The sequence below is a fragment of the Lepidochelys olivacea genome (assembly GCF_965140295.1).
Source record: "Lepidochelys olivacea isolate rLepOli2 genome assembly, chromosome: 6".
NCBI lineage: Eukaryota > Metazoa > Chordata > Testudines > Cheloniidae > Lepidochelys > Lepidochelys olivacea.
In genome coordinates this window covers 47,160,757-47,184,317 of record NC_140416.1, presented here as the reverse complement: position 1 = coordinate 47,184,317, position 23,561 = coordinate 47,160,757, and the positions used below count along the sequence as shown (strand labels likewise).

The following is a 23,561-nucleotide window of genomic DNA, read 5'->3' as shown; positions in this document are numbered from 1 at the left end:
TCTCTAATATTTCTGGAAGGCAAGCTTCTATAACATTAGTGTTTTCTTGCTTCTAATTCTGCCAACAAATCCACTGTGCTCACAAAAAGCCACGCAAAATACCTTGAGCCATCACCACTGAAAAATACAAGCAAGACACAGATTTCTCCTGTAAGGCATTTAAATTTCTAGAAAGGCAGTAAATGGCCCAGGGGAAAGAAGACTCTCATTCCAGTGTAATTTTTTTTTTTAAGCTAAATGATAAATTTGTTACCTGGAGTACACACATGCCAAAGGTGTTACCAAGAATTTTATGGGTCTCATTGTAATAGCAGTAGTGAATGTTTGTGGCTGCTATAAACAACTCAAAAGGGTCATCCTGCTTTAGGTTTAAAGTTCCACTTTTAATCTTCTTTTGTAGTTGTCTCATTCGCTTTTTACGGTGGCTGGGAAAAAAAAAAAAAAACAATTATATGGGAGTTGTCATGGAAAGAGGGCTGGGCTGAGGAGACTGTTTGAGATCTGGTTCAGATCTAAAAAGGGGGTTCCAGAATTCAGGCTCTAGGGTAAACCAGGGGTAATGTTTGGGTTACACAGTGTTGGACTCATCAACTGTTCCTAGGAGATTTCAACCCAAAAATCACAGAAATCAAATAGGATCAACTTATCTTGAAAAATTTCAGTTGTCTTATAGCCAAATCTGAAGGAAATCCCCAAAACAGGCCCCCCTTTGATTCTGAACCCATATTTGTAGGTACAGATTCAGATCCAGGGATTAATCCCCCCTTAAAGTCGAAGTTTTGACACGAGGGCCTACACTCTGCATTCAATTCTAAGGGCTTGTCTACACTACAGGTGCTACAGCATCGTAGCTGTGCCATGGTAGTGCCATAGTGTAGATACTTGCTACAGCGAGGGAAGGGGTTTTTCCCATGCTGTAGTTAATCCATCCCAAGAGGCAGCAGCGAGGTCAATGGAAGAGTTCTTCTGTCAGCCTAAAAGTATCTATACCAGGGCTCAAGTCACACCCCTGAAAAACACAGCTGGGTCAACCTATGCTTAGGTATAGATCATGCCTAAATGTTACTAAAGTTATGTAAGGGGGGGGAAACTAAGGTAAAGAGGGTCACCAGGCCACAGACTCAGCACTGGAGCTGTGATTAGAACTCAGCAGTTCGTGGCTCCCAGCCCCATACTTCTGCCACATTATTCAAGTCAAAACAAACAATTCTATTACACTGAAACTTTTGTACAATCATCACAGGATTTAGCTTAGTTTCTCCACTCAATTGAAACAAGCAACCTACATACAGCTGACCTGAGAAGAAGCTCCCTTAGATCAGCTTCACAACTTGGAGTGCAATTAGACTCCCCACAAAGAGTGAAAGACAAAAACCTCTTACCTGCTAAAGCCCAGCTCCTTCTTGTAACACCACAAGACTGAGGGTCTGGCCTTCACAGTTGCTTTAGATAGCATGTGGTGGAGTATAACCACCTATCAAAACAAAGGCACATTAATCACTGCTGCATTGAGAGGAGATAATCATGAAGTGAAACATTTTTTTAGATCCCAAGTGGAAAATATCAGATTTTTGAGATAGACTCATATTGTACAAGTTCTCAGTATTAGCAGGAGGTAACAGATGGCACAACTCACATCCAGCACCTTGTACTGACCCCCAAAACATCAGAACATGAACCCCATATAAGACATGCTACAGATTATAACCTGGAGCAGAATTGCTGGGAAAGGGAATCCTTTCTAAAGTCTGGAAGGACAGTGCAAACCCATCAAGCCATTAAAGCAGAACTGTGCAAAGTGAGGGCTACCAATTTTTGCTTCAATTATTCCTTCCTATATAGTTCCACTTTGCCATATTTTACAAACATAGCTGACATAGAAAAAAAGCATTCTGCTTACAAAGCAGATGAATCTCAAACATCACGAGGTTTGTACGTATGCTGAATGTCTAGCTACACGCTGCATAAAGGAGGAAAGGATGGGTAACTAGTTACTAGACAAACTGGTGTCTCTTTCCAAATAACTTGTTTGTAACCACTTATTTAGGCCTGGTGTACAAACGGTGTGTACAAGCTGTCAATCAGGGGTGCCATTTTTTTTTAATCAGTTGAGTTATACCAGTATAAGTGCATCCACATTAGGGGTTGTATTACTATAAAGGTGCTTTATACTGGTATGGTTTATTCTCCTTTCTCTATAGGAATAAGCTATAAATGAGTCTATACTGAGGAGATGGTCTGCGCCACCTGAATTATATTAGTAGAGCATAGTATAGTAGCAGCATATTTAAAACTATACAACTTTTGCGTTTAGACAAGGCCTTCATCATCTATTGCACAGGCAGACTTTTAAACAAAGGTAACTTTTCCCCATGTCTCTTGAAACCTGCATCAGCACACAACAGCAGCATTGCAGAGGCAGCACATTCCACCCCTATATAGTAGATGGGGGTGTCTGAATTTGGGCAGTGCTCACCATTCTCTCTCACTAGAACATCCACTGAGAGCCCAAAGGGGAAGATGTATGGGCGAAATCTTTCCATACAATGTTGCCTCTACAAATTACTCCAGCAGGATTTCTACTGTGGTGAGCCTTGCAAGATAACTGGATAGATAACACCTGGCTTGAGTCACAAAAGTGACAATTTGTAGGAGAAAATTAGGATAATTTTACCACTTTAAATTAAATGAAGGGGAAACTCTCACCAGCCTTGTTAGGGAGTAGTGTCTTTTTCCTTTAGAAAGAGTTCAGATTCTTCTTTATTTTACCTGCTTTATTTTCTTTCCTGAGCTTTTTTAAAATAGCAGATGATGCTTAATATTTACATCCTTCCAAGCATTATTGATAATCCTTGTTTCTATTATTTCATGGTTTGTCCGAACATAAATATCACACTCTACAGCATTTACATCCTTATTAGGTACAATACATAGTATACTGTTCATTTTTAGAGAAGTTTTTCTGTAAATATACTAACTCAATGTCTACTTGTCAGATAAGATTCTCATCTCTGCTACTCTAGAAATTAGTTTCTTTCCTTATGAAAGGTGCAAATTATTTATACCTCTACTTATTTACCATTGTGGGCCATGTATTCAGCTCTCCATGTGTTATGTGGGCCACATCCACACACTATATATATATACATACCTGTGTGGCCCTGAGGATGTCACATGGGCCAGAGCTGTGTGCTGATTGGGCTGTGGGTTAAGAACCACTGCTCTAGACTCAGACTGTACATTAACTAAAAAGAGCCACTGAAAATATCTGGTCCTAGGCTGATAGTTACCTGATCCTTGCCATGGTCTCCAACTAGAACAAAAAGTGTTCTGTGTCGCTCAGCCACTCCATTCTCAATTAGCACTCGAATGCGATTGTCTACCTTCTTGCGCTGCATGATTAGTGAAAATGCCTGAAAAGTTTTTTTCAAAAGTTAGCCAGTCTCAGACCTACAACAGCGTGTTTCAGTTTAGGATGTACAGTGGTGCCAAGAACATAAGATGCCCAAAGCTTTCATGAGATGGTTGAGATTTTTACATCAGATATTCTTTGCTTTTTTCATTCTGACACTACCTTCCAACACAATCACAGATTTGATGTTTTTGTTTTTTAAGTATCTGATTTTAAAAAAAGCAATTTGACAATTTCTGGTGGAAATTGTTTACATTAGAATGATGTTAAAGAAACATTTAACACAGTGCAATAACTCAGAAGGGTTTGTCATACAATTAAAAAGCAGACAGCATTTTTCCAACACTGGGTTTCACTTGTAAATAGTTATCTTTAACGAGCAAGGCAGCACCTTCTGTTCACAGTACTGGATGTTTTTGTATTGTTCCAGCAAAGTCACTAAGATAATAAAATATTAGATCTTACAATCACCTTATTCTGATTACCATGTTGCTTTTTTCTCATCACAAGATTTAAGCAGCTGTTATTTCACAAAGCACTAGTTACAGATTAAGGATTTACTCCAGTGGAAAGCAGGGTTCCAAGTTCTCAAAGAGGAAATGGCTATTAAAGTTGTATTAGAGTCACAGAATCACTTTCTGGCTCCTGAGGTTACCAAAAGAGTAACTTCAGTAATATTTTGGGAAGTACAGGGAAGGATGAAGAGCATAATCAAAACGTCATTTTATGTTTAGGTACTTCATTGGGTGACAAGACTAAAATCAATGCAGTATGCTGCTGGAAAAACTGAGATTTCACTTCCAATGGTATACAGCTCTAATGTTTTTTGAGATGCTGGACTTGCCCCATCGCCAACCATTAGTTTAGCAGTGCTTTTTGAACACTATTGCAGGACAGCGTAATAAGCAATGGCTCAATATTTACTCCATGCTTTAACTATGTGTAGTCACATACACACACACACAGGCCATGACTGTCAGCTGATCATATCCAGATGGACGAAAGTTCTTGCATGTTCATTTCCGAAACTTAGACCTCTAGTCAGTGAGCTAAAGGATTATTAACGCCAATGAAGAGCAGCACTGAGGTAGTTCAGCCAATAGGCAATACATTGTTTTGATGGGCTGCAAAAAGGTTCCCAGACCCATTGTGTCTACCCGAAATTGTAAAGTTTGTATCCTTTTTGTTCTCCAAGTGTACACACGTGTGCATACACACACATCAGATCCTTAAAAGCTTCTCTGAAGCAGAAGTGACAGAAAAGGGCTATTTGATCACCTAGTCCAGTGGTTCTCAAACTTTTGTATTGGTGACCCCTTTCACATAGCAAGCCTGAGTGTGACTCCCGACCCCCATGCTTATAAATTAAAAACATGTTTTTTATATTTAACACTATTATAAATGCTGGAGACAAAGCAGGGTTTGGGGTGGAGGCTGACAGCTCGCGACCCCCCATGTAATAACCACATGACACCCTGAAAAGTCATGACCCCGTTTGAGAACCCCAACCTAGTCCATCCTCTGCCCGTTTGGGCTGCTCCCTGCTGTAATTTTCATATTCCAAGGTGACTAAACACCTCCATAAAATCAGAATATGTTCTTCAGAAAACAAAACAAAAACAAGATGCCAGGTGTCCAACGACACAACAACTATTGTGACTGCAAAACGACACAGGCCCTCTGATCCGCACGTAAAGCGGGGGGGGGGGGGGGGGGGGAAAGGAGCAAGGAAAGCTGTATGGGAATGAATTTAGGAATGAATCCCGAGTTTAACATAGGACTGGGGCTGGTTCGGAAGAACGAGTGTGGGAAAGGGGAGAAAGAAAAGACCAAGATTGCTCGGGAAAACAGGAAACCGGAGCATCCCCGGAGCAGGAAGGGAGAAAGAGACCGGAGAAGCACGGGATGGGGGCGCCAGGAAAATACAGAGGCTTGTGAAAGCGTTGGGGGAAGGAGGCTGTAAAGGGCTGGGCGGTGAAGTACATCACACGCACAGATCATGGCCGCCAGGCTAACTGATGCGAGCCACATGGCAGAAACTTCTCATATTTTCATTTCCAAAACTCCAGCCGACAAGAGGAGGAAAAAACGGCTCCAGGGGCAAACGCACCCACGCCTCCCAACTCCGCAGCCCCCTGCCCACGCCCCGCCACATGACAAACCATCGCTGACAACAGGGCTCGGGGGCCCTCCCGACTACCTCCATCGCACGCACCTCACCGAGCCCGGCGGCGGGGGACACCCCGGGTCGCGGAGGCGACTGCTCCGCAGCTCCGGCCCCAGCAGCGAGCCGGCCTCCGGCAGCGCGGCTCCGTCCCCACGTGGCAGGCGGCCCGGGGAGGAAGGACTCGGCGAGGCGGCGCGGCGAGCGGAGCATGCGCGGTAACTTCTGCTGACGGCTCTGCCCGGAGTCCGCCCGCACTGGGCAGCGCCTCCCGGCGGCGGCTCGCGGGGCGGGGCGGGAGGGAGGGGCGGTGTCGGGGCGGGAGCACCGAAGGCGCAGGAGGGGCAAACCGCTGGCAGCCCAGGGAGCAGCGGGAGGGCGACCAGAGAGAGGGGGCGCGACCCACGCTGGGGATCCCGCTGCGGCAGGGGGGAGGCAGCTCCGCGCCGCAGTTTCTAGGCTGTTTCCGGGGAGGTGGACACAGCTTTTAAAACCCAGGCCTGGCCCCAGCTCGGGCTAAGGAGCTGCTGTTTAACTACCGTGTAAAGAGCCGGGCTCCAGGAGCCTGCGAGGTAGGGGGGCCCCAGAGCTCACGCTGCAGCCGGAGCCCGAACAGCCCCACCGGTTAAACAGCCCCTTAGCCCGCCAGCTGGCCCAGGTCAGCCGTGGGTGTCTAACTCTAAGGGCAGTATAGACATACACACCCGACCCGTCAAGGGACACGGGGCAGCTGGAGCGCTACGCCGGCTATGAAGTGAAGAGGGAGAGGGTAGCATGGCTGAACCGGTTAGGCAGATATACTGAATTCCCTCCAGAGGGGATATTGCCTTTTCTGGGTACAGGTGCAAGTACTAGTTACATAGTGCGCTGCTGTTTAAAATTTGGTACTTGGGGTATATGAATACTCTTTGGTGGTCAAGAGCAACACAAAGGATTATTATTTAGAAGAGGGAGTGCAGAATGCCCCGGCCCACTTTAGGAGCACTAGATCAGGGAGGGTAAGGGCCTCATCGCCCTTACCCCAAGGGGAATCTAAAAAGATGCATTTTAAGTCCCTTTAAATTTAATTGAATGTCCTTTGTTATTGTATTATGAGGAGAAAAAGTAAACGCAAGGGAAGGTGTGTGAGTGTCCAGCTTTCTGTATAGAGCACGCTTAAGCATTACCTCACTCCCATTTTTGTCCTCCAGCTGTAACAGTTTGCACAGCTAGACCCTGATTCACAAAAAAGTCAGGAAGTTTTAAAAAATTTACATCAGACAGAAGCGGGGAGGGGAGAAGGGGTGAGAAAGGAGCAGCTTAAGAAATATACAAGGTGGATGGCAGAGATGGTGTGGGTTTTTTTTTTTTTTTAACTCCTGGCAGCTCTTTGAATGTAGAATTAGCACAAAATAAAGATGAAGAAGTTTAGAAGTACAGGGGAAAAAATAAGGAACATTAAATATTTTTTATAAGTTACACCACTATTTCGCAAGTGCAAGACTAGGCAACAACTCATAAAATGATCACTACCCTATTGAAAAGTTTGATTTGTACAAGCTGTTACCTACTTTCTAGAATATAAGAAATACCACCCAATTAAACAATAAATGCAGAAAAGATAGCAAACATTTTAAAGTCCACAAACTGGTCGGTATGCTGCTCACTGGCAGCATAGAACGGGGAGATCACAGGATACAGGCTCTTTCAGATGTTAAATTGCATTTATAACTAACATAGATGGCTTAAGTGGATAATTACTTTAAAAAGTAGATGCTATAGTTCCCATAAAATGCAGGTGTTTTATACATTAACTCAGAGGACACTGTAAGGAGGAACTGCCTACCTGGGGCCTGACCTAGAATCATAGACTAAGGTCAGAAGGGACCATTATGATCACCTAGTCTGACCTCCTGCACAATGCAGGCCGTGGAATCTCACCCAGCAACTCCTGTAACAAACCTCTAACTTATGTCTGAGCTACTGAAGTCCTCAAATTGTGGTTTAAAGACTTCAAGGTGCAGAGAATCCTCCAGCAAGTGACCCGTGCCTCACACTGCAGGGGAAGGCGAAAAACCCCAGGGCCTCTGCCAATCTGCCCTGGGGGAAAATTCCTTCCGGCCCCCAAATATGGCGATCAGCTAAACCCTGAGCATGTGAGCAAGATGCACCAGCCAGACACCCAGGAAAGAATTCTCTGTAGTAACTCAGATCCCACTCCATCTAACATCCCATCACAGGCCATTAGGCATATCTTCCGCTAGTAGTCGAAGATCAATTAATTGCCAAAATTAGGCTATCCCTTCATATCATCTCCTCCAATAAACTTATCAAGCTTTGTCTTGAAGCCAGATATGGTGTTTGCCCCCACTGCTTCCCTTGGAAGGCTGTTCCAGAACTTCACTCCTCTGATGGTGAGAAACCTTTGTCTAATTTCAAGTCTAAACTTCGTGATGGCCAGTTTATATCCATTTGTTCGTGTTCACGGTAGTATTGATCTTAAATAATTCTTCCCCCTCCATAGTATTTATCCCTCTGATATATTTACAGATAGCAATCATATCTCCTCTCAGCCTTCTTTTAGTTAGGCTAAACAAGCCAAGCTCTTAAGAGTCTCCTTTCATAAGACAGGTTTTCCATTCCTCGGATCATCGTAGTAGCCCTTCTCTGTACCTGTTCCAGTTTGAATCATCCTTCTTATACATGGGAGACCAGAACTGCACACAGTATTCCAGATGAGGTCTCACCAGTGCCTTGTATAACCTAGCCTGATGCATCCCAAGACCGCATTAGCTTTTTTTGACAGCCATATCACACTGGCAGCTCATAGCCATCCTGTGATCGACCAGTACTCCGAGGTCCTTCTCCTCCTCTGTTACTTCCAAGTAATGTGGTCCCAGTTTATAACAGAAATTCTTGTTTTAATCCCTAAACACATGACCTTGCACTTTTCACTATTAAATTTCATCCTATTACTATTACTCCAGTTTACAAGGTCATCCAGATCTTCCTGTAGGATATCCCGGTCTTTCTCTGTATTGGCAATACCTCCCAGCTTTGTGTCATCCGCAAACTTTATTAGCACACTCCCGCTTTTTGTGCCAAGGTCAGTAATAAAAAGATTTAATAAGATTGGTCCCAAAACTGATCCCTGAGGAACTCCACTAGTAACCTCCTTCCAGCCTGACAGTGCACCTTTCAGTAGAACCCGCTGTAGAACTCCCCTTTAACCAATTCCGTATCCACCTTTCAATTTTCATATTGACCCCCATCTTTTCCAATTTAGCTAATAATTCCCCATGTGGAATTGTATCAAATGCCTTACTGAAATCAAGGTAAATTAGATCTACTGCATTCCCTTTGTCTGTGTCTTCTAGACCCAGGTACCGTCCTGTGGCCACACTGCTCCACCAGAAGCAGAGAGGGAGCCGGGACTGAGAGCAGCCGCTTGGGTTCCTGGATCAGAAGGGAGATGCTGCCCTTTTCCAAGCGTAGGGGAGGGTCAAGGTTACAGGAGCCCATCAGCTTGATCTAGTGAGAGGGGTTCCTTCCTTCTCCAATCCCAAGCCTATGGGGGGGAGGGAGGCAGCAAAGTCAAGGAGCTAGGGGTAACAGCAGTAGTTTGAGCTCTGGGGGAGGAATTCCTCAAAGCCTGGACAATAGGGAAGGAGAAGCAGGATATGCCTCAGGGAACCCTATAGAGAGCCATGCTCCCCAACTGCAAGCAAGGGGGAAGGGAAGCTCTGGCTGCTTGGGCTGGCTGAGAGAAAACACACCTGGAGGGATGTCTATCTCACTTTCACCCCACAGCAAACCGCAAAGAAGGTGAAAATTCTCAGGGGGTTTTGTTTTGAGCAGACACTTGCCTCACAAAGCATAGCCCCTCTGCAGGTGCATGCAAGCCCTGTTAGCACAAGGCAGGAGGGCAGCTGCTGTACCGAGAAGGGTCTTGGTTCGTGGGTAAATGCATCCCAGAGTTGGGCTCAATACCTACACAGAAGGGGACAGTGCTCTTGGTCAGCTAGACCAAAGAGACACACTGGGCCCTAGCATGCCCCTTGCTCACTGTAGACAAATATACCATACATGGGTTTGCTAGAACACAACTTCAATTATGAAATGTGGTAGGGGTTTGTGTGTTGCACACGTTTTTAAACCTACAATATTCCAAGTTTCTACTACTTGAATATTATATCTGAATTCAAAACAAAATTAAAGGATTCACTGAAAACAAGTGTAAAGTACTACACTTAGGAAAGAAAAATACAAAATAGGGAATAAGTGGCTATGTGGTAGTACTGCTGAAAAAGATTGAGAGATATAGGGTCTCTCATCTAATGAGTCAACAATTGATGCAGTTGTGAAAAAGCCTAATATTTTGAGGTGCATTAATACAGGTGTATAAGACACAGGAGGTAACGGTCCTGCTGTAGTTGGCACGGGTGGGGCCTCAGCTGGCGTTCAGTGTGAAATTCTGGGCACCACACTTTAGAAAAGATGTGGATAAACTGGAGAGTCCAGAGGAAAACAACAAAAATGATAAAAGGCTTAGAAACACCTAACCTAGGAGGAAAGTTTTAAAAAACTGAGCATGTTTAGTCTTCAAAAAAGAAGCCTGAGGGGGAACATAACAGTCCTCAAATACGTTAAGGACTATTATAAAGAGGGCGATCAACTGTTCTCCATCTCCACTGAAGTAATGGGCCTAGTCTGCATCCAGGAAGATGTAGTTTAGATATTAGAAAAAAATTTCTCACTATAAACGTAGCTAAGTACTAGAATAGGTTTCCAAGAGAGGTTGTGAATCCCCATCAGTGGATGTTTATAACAGGTTTGACAACAACCTGTCATGGATTGTCTCGGTTTACTTGGTCTTGCCTCAGCACAGGGGGGATGAACTCTACATTTCTACGATTCTATGTCCCAATTTTTAAAAATGTGTTTCTTTGTACACCCCCTGATACACAAGAGTCTTTCCAGCCAGGGTGAAACAATCCAGGCAAGGGAACAGTGAAACTAATTCTACCCAAAGAATGGTGAAACAAAGTAAACCAACTGATATAATAGTCTTTTACAAAAATTTAAGACAGAAATGTGTTTTTCAAGCTGTCCTGCCTCTTCCACTTGAAAGATGTTTGGTCATTTATTGACTCCTTTGCAGATTTGATGTCAGAGTTTTAAAAACAATTTACAATACACATCTACTTAAGTTTTGTTTTAGTAATTTTATGGTTGTGAAGCTGTAGAAGGAAGGGAAGTCAAGTGACTTTCTCAGAAATAAAACACAGATGACCTGCATCACAACTATAGCACTTAGGAGCATAACAGAAGGTTACTCATCTTATGCAATAACAGAGGTTCTTCAAGATGTGTCCTCCTGTGAGTGCTCCACTTCAGGTGTCGGTGCATCCTGGCACCCATCAGTGACTTATGGTAGCAGTGTCTGTGCGGGTCACATGTGCACAGTCAGCGTCTCACAGTGCCATTGTGTCCGCATCTCATGCACGCACCACTTCAGGTGACTGTAGAGCAGTGTTCCTCAGAAGACAGGAGGGACTTCAGGTTCATTTGAGTCGTAGAGGAAAATACGGTTAGGCGTCAGCCCTGGAGTCTTGACTGATTGAATGGCATAGTCTTCTCTTCGCAGGTGGAGTGTAGACCTCCAAAGTGCGAAGAGTGAGTGGAGCACCTTTTCTGTCTTGATTGAAAAGAGCTTCTCTCAGTCAAAAGGTAGGTCCTCAACCTGGGTTTGGAGTTCTCTTTGAAAAGAGAAGCTCTTTTCAAACAAGAGAGCCAGAGGATTGTAAGCAGGATGGCTGGTGCATGACTATGGCTGTGGCCGTGGTTCTGGCTGCCATGTCCACGACGTCCAAAGACGCTTGAAGGACTCTTTTAGCTAGGAGTTGGCCCTCATTTACAAGGTCTTGGAATTGTGACTGTTTCTCTTTGGGGAGCTCTGCTGTGAATGAGCAGAGTTTCCCATAATTATCATAACTGTATTTTGCCAGCAAGACTGAGTAGGTGGAGACTCAGAATTGTAATGTCACCGAAGACTAAATTTTTTGTCCAAAGAGATCTAGCCTCTTGTGTTCTTTGTCACGTGGGGTCGATCAAAACTGTAGTTTGCCACATTGATTAGCAGCATAGAACACCAAAAAGAGTTGGGTGTGAGATGAGGAAATCTGCCCCTTTGGTGGGAACATAATACTTTCTATCCACCCTTCCGCATGTCAGTGGAATTGAGGCCAGTATCTGCCAGACTGTCTCCGCTGGTTCTAAGATCACATCATCGATGGGCACAGTGATTTTGGAAATAGATGTAGGTTACAAGATTTGTACTAGCTTGTGTTGGTTTGTATGCACTTCCTCCAACAGGATGTCCTGGCTTTGGCTGACCCACTTAAAGAGTTCCTAGAACTGTTTGATGTCATCCGCCAAGGTAGGTGGTAGCAGCATGATTACCTCATCCGGGGAGGAGGAAGAATTGTAAGCAGGAGATGTCACTTCCTCATCAGTGGCTGTTTGTGTCATCCCCAACATCCTGAGCCTCTGTTGGCTGTGGAGTGGGAGACATGGGGTAAGACCTCAGCTCATCTCTATGAGCCATGGGTAGCCTGGAGTGGAGACCCCAGTAAGTTGCCCACAGTTCCCAATGTGCCCACTGCATTGGGAAGGCCATTGATGGATATATGTCCACAGTAGTCCATACCACGGTTGAGCCAGCTGATAAGGGTATTTATGACCCATCTGGCTCCAGGCTGGTTGTCAGTCTTTCAGTGATGAGTGGTGCAGTGAGAAAGTGCCTGGTTCCTACACATCATCATCAGACAAGTGTACCGTGCCATGAGAAGTATGGGGATCCCCTCTAATGTACAGGAGAGCCCTCGGTACTGAGTAGTGGGGAGAGCGGTGCCAATGACACAGCCAAGTCTCTCTGTTGCAGTAGATTCTATGGCAGTTTTGATGTCAGTGCCATTGGCGCCAATGGGGACGCTCTTGTTGGTGCCCTCAGATGTGGTTTTGATGTATTTGGTGCGGTCGGTGCCAACTGCAATGTCGGTGCCAAGGCAGAGGCTTAGGGCCTGAGGAGACACTCAGTACCAGGTCCCTTAAGGGTGAGTTCGGTGCCGTGGAGGAGGCATTTTGCCATCTGGCCAACTCAGTCTTCTTTGCTCGGGACTTGGCAGTGCTGGAAGTGCCCGGAGCATCGTAGGTGCTCACCCAAACCTGTGTCAGCATCGGGGATAGTGACCTAGCAGGAGACTGCCTATGTTTCCGCAGTGCTCTCTGCGGCGACGTCTGCACCCTCTTTCTCGGTCTTTTAGAGGAAGGCACGTTTCTTGTTCCTGCGGGGTGGTGCCAGAGGAAGGTCTGTTGGTCTGGCTTTGGTTGGAGAGATTTCTCCATCAGTATCATTTTCAAGTGGAGATCTTGGTCACGCCAGGATCTCACTTTCAGATTACTGCAGTGGGCACATTTTTGCAGGATATGTATCTCCCCAAGACATCGGAAACACAAAGCGTGTCCGTCCGAAACAAGTATTGCTTCACGGCAAGAGTTGCATCACTTAAAGCCTGGGGAGCTTTAAAGCTCTGATGTTAACTGACCCCGGTGGGGGGAGGGTAAACTGGTTAAGTAAACTTTTTTTCCCCTAAAACTAGCACCAACATGAACTATAACTTTTTAAAGACTGTTTAAACTGCTCTCTTTTTTAAAAGAGAACAATGGCAAGAATAATGAACTCTGCCCCTAAGCTCTGTCTTCAGCCAAGGGTGGTTGAGAAGGAACTGGAGCGCTCGGGTCCTGCATGCGCTAGATGCGACACCAATGGCACCGCAAGACACCTACTGCGCACATGTGACACGCACAGACACTACTACCGTAAATCTCCGACTGACAGTGCCAGGAGTCACTGACACCTGAAGTGTAGCACCCAGAGGGACAGCACTCGAAGAATCAGCTTTCTGCCGGAAGCACAGCAACAGGAGATCTGGCATCCACTCTTGAAGAGGAGGTTACTCACCCAGTCCAGTAACTGATGTTCGACATGAGCATCCCCATGGGTGCTCCACTTCAGGGCAAGGTGCGTCCCAGCCCCTTCGATCAGAGATTTCTGCAGCAGTAATCCTACGGGCTGTGCCTGCCTCTCGAGCTGTCAGAGTTCTAATAGCATGTGCACAGCCTGGGCGCCTCAGTTCCTTCTCTACAACGGAGTGTGTTACAAATTCCAACCTAGAGGGGAGGAGAGCAGACAGTGGAGCACCCATAGGGACACTCATCTTGAAGAACGTCAGTTACTGCACAGGGTGGGTAACCTCTTCGAGAAAGATGTCCCTGGGGGTGCTCCACTTCAGGTGACTGAAAAGCAATACCCCTTAGGGTGGTTGGGACTTCGGATGAGACAAGAAGGCTGTTGACAAGACAGCTCTACCCCATCTGGTGTCAGACGCTGCAGTGTGGATGAGAGCATAGTGATTAGCAAAGGTAAGGGGAAGTTACACACCTTGCAGTAACTGAAGTTCTTTGAGATGTGTGTCCCTGTGGGTGCCCCACTCTAGGTGTCAGTGGGTCCTGGTAGGGACGCAGGCGCTCCGTTGGTATCTCCCGTCTCGTTGGAATCTTCCTGAGCACCTGCGTCCCACACCCCCCTCAGTTCCTTCTCTACCGTGGAGCAATTATACTAGCACTCCAAAGTAGAGAGGAGGAGGGTGGGGAATGGAGCACCCACAGGGACACACATTTCGAAGAACTTCAGTTACTGCAAGGTGAGTAACTTCCCCTTCTTCTTCTTCTTCTTCTTCGAGTGCTGTCCCCGTGGGTGCTCCACTCCAGGTGAATGTGTAGCAGGACCCACTATGGTCGGTGGGATTTTGGAGATGCGGCAGTGAGTACTGTAGAGAGTACTGTATGGCCTACTATGGTGTCTGCCGTGGTATCTTGCGTGATAGCATAGTGTTTGGCAAACGTGTGTTCAGATGACCATGTCGCCGCTCTACAGATGTCAGAAATGGGTACGTTATGTAGGAAGGCAACAGATATTGACATAGCTCGAGTGGAATGAGTTCTAATGCCTTCGGGCAGTTGAATATTTTGAATACAGTAAGAGGATCTGATGCAGTCAGAGATCCACTTGGACAGATGTTGTTTAGAGATAGCCGTACCTTTTGATCTTTCGGTGATGGAGACAAAGTTGTGGAAATTTACAAAATGGCTTAGTCCTGTCTAAGTAAAAGGCAATTGCTTGCCTGACATCGAGAGTATGCAGGGATGCCTCGTGTGGAGTCTTGTGAGATTAGGGATAAAAAGTAGGCAAGTATATCAGTTGGTTAAGGTTGAAGGTGGATACCACCTTAGGGAGAAATTTAGGATGTGGTCTCAGAGTGACTTTGTCTTTGGAGAAGATTGCGTGGGGAGGATGGGCCATCAGGGCACTTATTTCACCTACTCTCCTTGCTGATGTTATTGCAACTAAGAAAGCTACCTTCATGGACACAGGGAGAAGAGAGGAGGTACCCAAAGGCTCGAATGGAGGTTTCATGACAGCGTGAAGAACGAGGTTAAGATTCCATGTAGCTGCCGTTGGGTAAATTTCAGGGTAGAGATTTTGCGGGCCTGTGAGAAATCGTTTTATGGTGGGGTGGGTAAAGAGTGAATAACTTTCTAACAGGTCGTGGAAGGTGGTAAGCACCGCCAGGTGTACTTTGATGGAGCTGAGCAAAAGTCCGTCCTGTTTTAGTCTCACGAGGTAGTCTAGAATGTTAGGGAGGGTCACCGTATTGGGCGTTAAGTGATTACCTGAGCACCAGAGGACGAATCGCTTCCACTTCTACAGGTAAGTTTTACGAGTGGAGTCTTTTCTACTGTGCAGGAAAAAACGTATCGGACTTGCTCGGAACAGGCTAGTTCATGGGTTTGGAACCATGAAGGAACCAGGCTGTCAGGTGGAGCTTTTGGAGCTGGGGGTGAAGAACCGGTCCATTGTCCTGCGAAAGGAGATCTGGCCTGTTGGGGAGAGCCCGTGGATGATGGGAGGACATGCGGAGTAGATAAGGATACCACGTCTGTCTCGGCCAAGCTGGGGCAATAAGGATGACCCGGGCCTTGTCGTCTATGATCTTCCGAAGAACCCTGTGTAGCAGAGGGATTGGTGGGAAGGCATAGAGGAGAGAGTTGTTCCATGCTCCTAGGGATGCAGTCCCGAGTCCCGCTCTGGAATGAAACAGCTGACGTTTTTGATTCTGGCGTGTGGCAAAGAGGTCTACTGATGGGGTGCCCCAGAGGGAGAAGAACTGTTGAAGTATTATGGGATGCAGTTCCCATTCATGTTCTGTTGAGAAGTGTCTGCCGAGTGCATTGGCAGTAGTGTTGGGGCAGCCTAGTAGGTAGGAAGTGATGATTTGTATTTGATGTTGTATGCACTAATTCCATAGTCAGATGGCTTCCATGCAAAAGCAATGTGATCGGGCTCCCCCTTATCTGTTGATGTAGTACATACATGCTATGTTGTCCGTTAAGACCCGAATAGATTTGTTCTTTATGAGGGGAAGAAAGTGAAGGCATGCTTGCCTCACTGCTCTGAGCTCTAAGAGATTTATGTGTAGGTGCATCTCTGATGCAGACCACCAGCCTTGTACCCCCCCTAGATGCACTCCCCAGCTGATTAGGGAAGCGTCTGTGGTGAGCATGAGCATTGGGGACTGTTACTGGAAGGAAACCTACATGCAGAGGTTTTCTGGTCTTGTCCACCAATGTAGGGAAGCTAGAACACTGGGAGGAGAAGTTAGCAGCATCCCTAAGATGTGTCTGTTGGGTTTGAAATTGAAATTGAGCCAGCCCTGAAGACATCTCACATGTAGCCTGACATACTAGACCATGAAGGTGGTGGCTGCCATGGGACCAAGGAGCCATAGACAGATTCTTGCCTGTGTCTTGGGACAAATAGAGAGCGTGCGTATGAACTGCATGATAGCGAGGAATCTGTGCTATGGGAGCAAGGCCCTGCTCTGGTTTGAGTTGAGATGAGCCCCGATGAACTTGATCTGTTGTATAGGTGTCAGGGTGGATTTTTGGATGTTTATTTGGAGGCCTAGGTTGTGAAAGAGGGAGATGGTGAAATGGTAGCTTGAAGTGTCTCACCACAGGAGTTGCCTTTGATGAGGAAATCGTCCAGGTAAGGGAAAAGCGTGATCCCATGTTTGTGTAGGTGAGCCTCGACAACGGCTAGAGTTTTGGAAAAGACTCTCGGCGCTGTGGAGAGATCAAAAGGAAGAACTCTATATTGAAAATGGTTGTGACAGATTGTGAGCTGGATGAATTAATATATGAAAACAAGCATCCTGTTCTTTTTCTGGGTCAGGAAGTAATGGGAGTAGAATCCTTTCCCTCGATGTTGCGTCGGCACAGGTTCCAACTGTGAGCCACTTCTACGCAAAGTAGGTGCTCGTGAGAGGGAAGGGGAAGGGTAGGAGGATAGGATATGAATTGGATAGAGTAACCAGATTGAACTATTTCGAGGACCCAGCGATCCTGTGTAATACGCTGCCAGGCATGTTGGAAACTCTGGAGGCGGTGGCCAAATGGGCAAGTAGGCTGTGGAATCAAGTGGTGTTTGAGCAGACCCTTGACTAACGTTTCAAAATTGTTGTTTATTCCTGGATAAGTGGGAGGTGGTTGCTTGAGCTTGATTTTGTCTGCGCTTAGGGGGTCTAGAGCGATTCCTATTTATGTCATATGATTTGGGTTGAGGCCGATGATTAAAATTGTTGTGTGCGTGGTCTTTGGTAAGGTTGGTATCATTGTCTCCTGGGAAGAGATGGGTGAATACCCATGGTGCACAGTGTCGCTCTAGAATCTTTCATACTTTGAAGAACATCTTTTTTTTAGAAAATACTTTGTCTTTATCAAAGGGGAGGTCCTCCACTTTGGTCTGCAGATCTTTAGGGATGCCAGATGCAGAAAGCCATGAAGATCTGCCCATAACCACAGCAGTTGCAGTATTACGGGCTGCTGTGTCTGCCGTGTCTAAAGAGGCTTGTAGGGCCATTCTGGAAATCAATTGGCCCTCGCTCAGAATTGATTTAAAGTCCACTCTCCTATCCTCTGGAATGTAGGAGACAAATTCAAAAAGTTTATTGAAGTTATCAAACTCATAGCTGGCGAGGACTGCAGAGTAGTTTGCAATTCTGAATTGTAGAGTGGAGAACGTGTAAATCTTGTGTCCCAAGACATTAAGGCATTTAAGGTCCTTGTCTTGTGGGGTGGGCCAATATTGTGGCTGTTTCGTCCTTTGTGCAACTGCATCCATGATGAGAGAGTTCAGTTGTGGGTGATCCTTAGCAGGAACATAGTATTTACGTTCGGCCTTTCTGCAGGTAGGTAATAAAGAAGCTGGAGTTTGCCAGAGTGTCAGCTGGTTCCAGGAGAGCTTCATTTATAGGAAGCACGATCTTTGAGGATGCAGAGGGTTGAGGATTCTAAGGAGTTTTTGTTGTGTCTCCTGAACCTCTTCTAGGGGGATATCTTGACTGAGTGCCACCCTCTTGAAAAGCTCTTGAAATTGTTTACAGTCGTCCATGTTCTGTGGAGGCGGGGGGAAGAGGGCTCTATCTGGAGCAGATGGAGAATTAGAGGTCGGTGAGTCAGGATATGGTTTGTAGCTCATTCTCAGGAGGGGGTTCAGGTACTCTAGAAGTGGACGGAGCTGGAGATCGAGGCACAAAAGCAGGTAGTGGTTTCGTGGAAGAGGTCTGAGTAGGAGGAGGATGTGGCCAAGGGTACCACTGGGGCCAAGGCATAGGGTAAGAGAACCCAAGTGCCGTCCATGGGGGAGGAGGGGGGAAGAGTGTAGGGAAACTGAGGATGGTGGCTGAGGACTGTAGCCTGAGGTGGAAGAGGGTCCAGTGGAGGAGAAGAGGCAGGTGGGGAGAACTCTGTCTGCTGCTGTATATTGGATTCGCTGTCAGTGAAGGTAGCCAGTTCAGGTGGTGAAAGCGGCTCTTCTGGATACACAGGACTCACTCTTCGGAGTGGAGAGTTAAGCTCAGGTGACACTGATAGATCACATTCAGTGAGGAACTGCTACTGCTGCTCCCTGGGCTGTGCTGAGCCTGGACTGTGCTCTAGCGCATTAGCAATTGAAACTGAAAGTGTCAGCGGTGCCAAGGGTCTGTTGGAGGTGCCCTGCAAGGGGTCCACTGCTGGTGCCGGGGCAGACTTGGTGCCAACATTCTTCCCGGCACAGGGGCAGAGCGTGCGGTCGGCACCGCAGCTATTTTTAAAGCTGAAGCGCTTGGTTCCACGGAGACCTTCCCGGTACAGGAGGTTGGATTCCAGCCTCTGCGATCTGTGGGAGCCACGGCTGAGGCTTTAGAAAGGGCTGAGGCACCTGCCTGTGGTGCTGTCAACACAGAGGGTAAGGATCTCGTGGGAGACCACTTACCCTTGTCAGAGTCTCTCCCTTGAGACTGCTGTGCTTCTTGCCTCTGCTCCACAGAGGGTGAAGCAACGCTCCCAGCTGGTTCGGATCTGGCCGGGGAGCATGTAGGAGCGGGTTTAACTTTCTCTGTCTCCAAAAGGGGCTGCAGGGATTTTTCCATCAGACACATTTTCAGTCGCAGGTCCCTGTCACGCCGAGCCCTTGACTTGAGGCTCGTACAGTGGAAGCACTTTGCAGGGATGTGGGTTTCCCCGAGGCAGTTCACACAACGTGAGTGCCCTTCAGACCGTGGCATGGAGTCCTGACAGGAAACACACTGTTTGAATCCTGAAGTCCCTGGCATTGTGAACTAGAAATGGCAGGGGAGAGTGTCTCAGCTGGAGACAAGCCTGAAGCAAAAAGTTGTTTGTTTGAAACTAAGTAATTAACTATGTAACAACACTAAAGGAAGGGAAACAACTGGGATGTAACTAATAACTATTTCTATATTCTTTGATACTTTTTTCCAACAAAGACCAGGGAAGAGAAGTAGCACTGCCCCGAGTCCCGTCCTCAGCCGGGGACGGTTGAGAAGGAACTGAGGGGGGTGTGGGAGGTAGGCGCTCAGGAAAATTCCAATGAGATGGGAGATGCCAAATGGGCGCCCGTGTCCCGACCAGGCACTGCTACCGAAAATCTCCAATCAACGGCGCCGGAACGCACCAACATCTAGAGTGGTGCACCCACAGGGACAGCACTCGAAGAAGGTCCAATGCCCAGGTAGCTGCCTTGCATATGTCAGACAGAGGGACATTACAGAGAAAGGCCGTGGAGGTGGAGACAGCGCTGATAGAGTGAGTCCTAATTGATGTAGGAGGGTGTATTTGCCGAGTTGGTAACAAAGGTGTATGCTGTCAGCAATCCATTTGGAAAGTCTCTGTGTAGAGATAGCATTTCCTTGCGAGTCCAGAGTAGTAGAGACAAAAAGTCTGGGGGTTTTCCTAAATGGTTTTGTTGTATCCAGGTAAAAAGGATAATGCTCTGTGACCAAGACTGTGCATTGTCATTTCAAAGGCATTAGCGTGAGGGTTTGGGAAAAGTGTTGGAAGGTGTATAGGTTCATTGAGGTGAAAGGGAGAATGTATCTTAGGTAAGAACCTTGGATGTGCACAGTGTGACCTTATCGCGAAAGAACGCGGTATATGGAGGGTCCGCCATAAGCGCCCCCCATTTCTCCTACTCATCTGGCTATAAGGAAGGCGGTTTTCATGGATAGGTGGAGAAGGGAGCAGTAGCCGTCAGTTCAAAGAGTGTATCCATCAGGGCTTCGAGAACTAGGTGTAAATCCCAAGGTGCAGCAGGTGGTTTCACATCCAGGTATAATGTCTGGATGCCCTTCAGGAACCTTTTGCTGATTGGATGGGCAAAGACCGTTACGTTGTCACCCTTATGGTGGAAGGCGGTGATTGCCACGAGGTAGACCTTCAGTGAGCTCGTAGAGAGGCCAGATGTTTTAAGGTGTAACAGGTAATCCAATATCAGTGGGAGAGAAGCAGAAACTGGGGAGGTCTGTTTGCCAGCACACCAAGATGTGAACAGTTTCCATTTATGCAGGTAGGTAGTGCATGTGTTGTGTGTTCTGCTGTGTAGCAAGACAGTACATACTTGGTCCGAACATGTTAACTCCACATTAGAGAACCATTGATCAGCCAGGCCTTCAGGTGGAGACATTGTACGTCAGGGTGAAAGACTTGTCCCCTATATTGTGATAGGAGGTTGCTGAGTGGTGAAAGGGGAATGGGTGGCTTGACCGACATTTGCAGGAGAAAGGGGTATCATGGTTGTCTGGGCCACGCTGGGGCTATGAGAACGATGTTGGCTCTGTCGGGTCATATCTTCTGAATTACTCTGTGTAACAGAGGCATTGGTGGGAACGCATACATGAGAGTCTTGGTCCAAGGGGAGTATAAAGGCATCCCCCCGTGAGTGTTGCCCCAGGCCTGTTCTGGAGCAGAATGTCTGGCATTTTTTGTTTGTTGCTGTGGCGAACAGATCCAGGTCTGGAAAATGTCGGAAAGAATGATGTTGAGTTCCCACTCGTGCTATCAGGGGAACGATCAGCTGAGCTCGTCTGCGGTGGTATTCAAGAACCTGGCAGGTATGAGATGGAGATATAGATGTTGTGTTGAAGGCACCAGTTCCAAAGTTTTACCGCCTCTGTGCAAAGGGAGTGTTATCGGGCTCCCCCCTGCCTGTTGACATAAAACATGCATGCGATGTGGGCTGTCACGATTTGAATTCGGCAGTTTTGGATGATGGGAAGGAAATGGAAGCAGGCATTGAATACGGCCCAGAGCTCTAGTAAATTTAGGTGAAGCCTGGTTTCTGAAGTGGCCCAGAGACCCTGAATGGTGAGGTGGCCAATGTGTGTTCCCCATCCTGTGAGGGATTCATCTGTGATGATGGCAATTGAAGGGGGATCTTGTCAGAAGGGAATCCCGGTGCAGAGGTTGTTGGGAGAGTTCCACCAGAGAAGTGAGTCCTTGACTTACTGGGGCATAGTTAGTAACCTGTTTAACCTGTGTTTGTTTGGTTTGTATGCTATGGCTAGCCAACCCTGAAGGCATCACATGTACAGGCGAGCATTTGCAACCACAAACATGCAAGTGGCCATATGTCCTAAGAGCTGTAGGGAGTCTCAGACTGTAGTCTGTGGGCTGGCACATATCTGGGTAATAAGGATGCCCATTGCAACACCAGTGGTGGAATTGAGGTGGGCGCCGATGAAGTTGATTTGTTGGGTAGGTTGTAAGGTAGATTTGTTTTTGTTTATTTGCAGGCCCACGGTGCGGAAGCAGTGAAGGGTTGCAAGAATTCTGTGGTTCGCTTCTAACTGAGTGGGAGACTTGAGGAGACAATCGTCCAGGTAAGGAAATATGAGGATTCCTTTTTTCCCGAGATGTGCTATTACAACTGCTAGCACCTTGGAGAAGACTCATGGTGCGGTGGAGAGGCCAAATGGGAGGACCCTGTACTGGTAGTGTTGTGCTCCCACAGCAAACCTGAGGAAACGTCGATGGCCAGGGTGGATAGAGACATGGAAATATGCGTCTTGGAGGTCGAGGGTTGAAAATCAATCTCCTTGCTCCAGCGTCTGAATTATCATTAGGAGAGTAACCATCAGGAATTTCTGTTTCTTGACGAACTTGTTCAAACATCGAAGATGGAGGATAGGGCGCCAACCGCCGCTTTTCTTTTCCATCAAGAAGTAGTGGGAGTAAAACCCTTTCCCTCTGTGTTGAAGGGGTACCTCCTCTATTGCTCCGAGATGTATGAGATGTTGTACCTCCTGACAGAGCAATTGTTCGTGAGAGGGGTCCCTGAAGAGGGACGGGGTGTTAGGGTGGGTGGGAGGTAAGGAGAGGAAGGGGATGGCATAACCCAATCTGATAATTTCCAGGACCAATCTGTCCGTAGTGATGGTTTGCCAGTTGGCCAGGAACGGACGCAAACAGCATCCAAAAAAATGGTTGGTTGGAGTTGGCGCTGGAGAGGGTGTGAGGTTTTCTATACCCTCGACCAAGACTTCAAATTTATTTAGGTTAGGAGGGTGGGTTGCCGTTGTTTGCGGAGGCGACATCATTGGTTCCTGGGCCTATGTCATTGTTGTGTATCATATTGTCTGAAAGGTGGATGTTGCGCAAAGGTATGGAAACGCGGTCGTTGGTATGGCTGATATCTATATTGTCTCTTCTTTGAGGCAGGTGTTTGGATGCCTAAGGATCAGAGAGTGGCATGGGAATCCTTCATGGAGTGAAGGACCTCCTTGGTTGTAGCGGTGAAGAGCTTGTCGCCAACTTCGACTGTATTCTGTATCTCCTTCGGAAAGGAGGAAGAAGCAAGCCATGATGACGGCTGTGGCTGTAGATCTGGTCGCTGCATCCGTAGCATCGAGGATAGCTTGAAGAGCTGTGTGGGAGATCAACTGGCCCTCGGACACCACTGCTTGAAATTATTGTCGTTTATCCTCCAACACATAATCAATAAATTGTATTAGCTTAGCAAAATATGACCCCCAAAATTATGCTAAGAGCGCCAAATAGTTCACTACTCTAAATTGCAAAGTGGAAGAAGATACACTTTGCAGCCAAAGAGTCCAGTCTTATTATTTTTGTCTGATGGAGTGGAGCAGAAGTGTTAGTATTTCTTTTTCTGATTGGCCGCATTGACCACTAGCGAATTAGGTCAAGGAAGGGGAAGGGGCTGAGGAAGGGGCTGAGCCGCAGAGCCAGAGCCAGCGGAGCCCGGAGAGCCGGTTTTAACTTTGCCCCCAAGGAACGACTCCTGAGGGGAGAGGAAGCTGGCCATTTTTTTTTTTTTGCTTTTCCTTTGCCTCTGGAGGGTGTCACAGAGGTTTGCTGGCCAGGGTCAGAGGCAGGTATGAGGGAGTTTTCCAGGAGTAACATTTTAAGCCTGAGCTCCATGGGCTTGCAGGTCTGCGCTTTCAATTTGTTACAGTGGATGCATTTTTGGGGTACACGAGACTCCCCCAAACAGCATACGCACTGGGAATGCCCATCAGAGATGGGGAT

The 23,561-nt window shown here is 46.9% G+C and overlaps 1 protein-coding gene and 1 long non-coding RNA gene across 3 annotated transcripts in view; one reads left to right on the top strand and one right to left on the bottom strand.

Moving 5' to 3' along the window:
• The window catches only part of NAT10 (N-acetyltransferase 10), a 36,084-nt gene extending 30,299 nt beyond the window's left edge, over positions 1–5,785 (bottom strand). The window contains exons 1-4 of one of the 2 annotated variants that reach the window (XM_084630908.1): positions 5,628–5,785; positions 3,291–3,413; positions 1,383–1,474; positions 254–425 (exon numbers count right to left, since the gene is read on the bottom strand). In XM_084630908.1, coding sequence (XP_084487034.1) covers positions 254–425; positions 1,383–1,474; positions 3,291–3,398 — 372 coding nt within the window. In that variant the 5' untranslated portion in view covers positions 3,399–3,413; positions 5,628–5,785. The remainder of the gene's footprint in view (positions 1–253; positions 426–1,382; positions 1,475–3,290; positions 3,414–5,627) is intronic. The other variant, XM_084630909.1, reaches the window with a different exon arrangement.
• On the top strand, positions 5,760–23,133 carry LOC311522053. The gene is made up of 3 exons (XR_014712047.1): positions 5,760–5,794; positions 21,809–21,895; positions 22,734–23,133. It is a non-coding gene; the product is annotated as an uncharacterized lncRNA (long non-coding RNA).
• Positions 23,134–23,561: the final 428 nt, after the last annotated feature.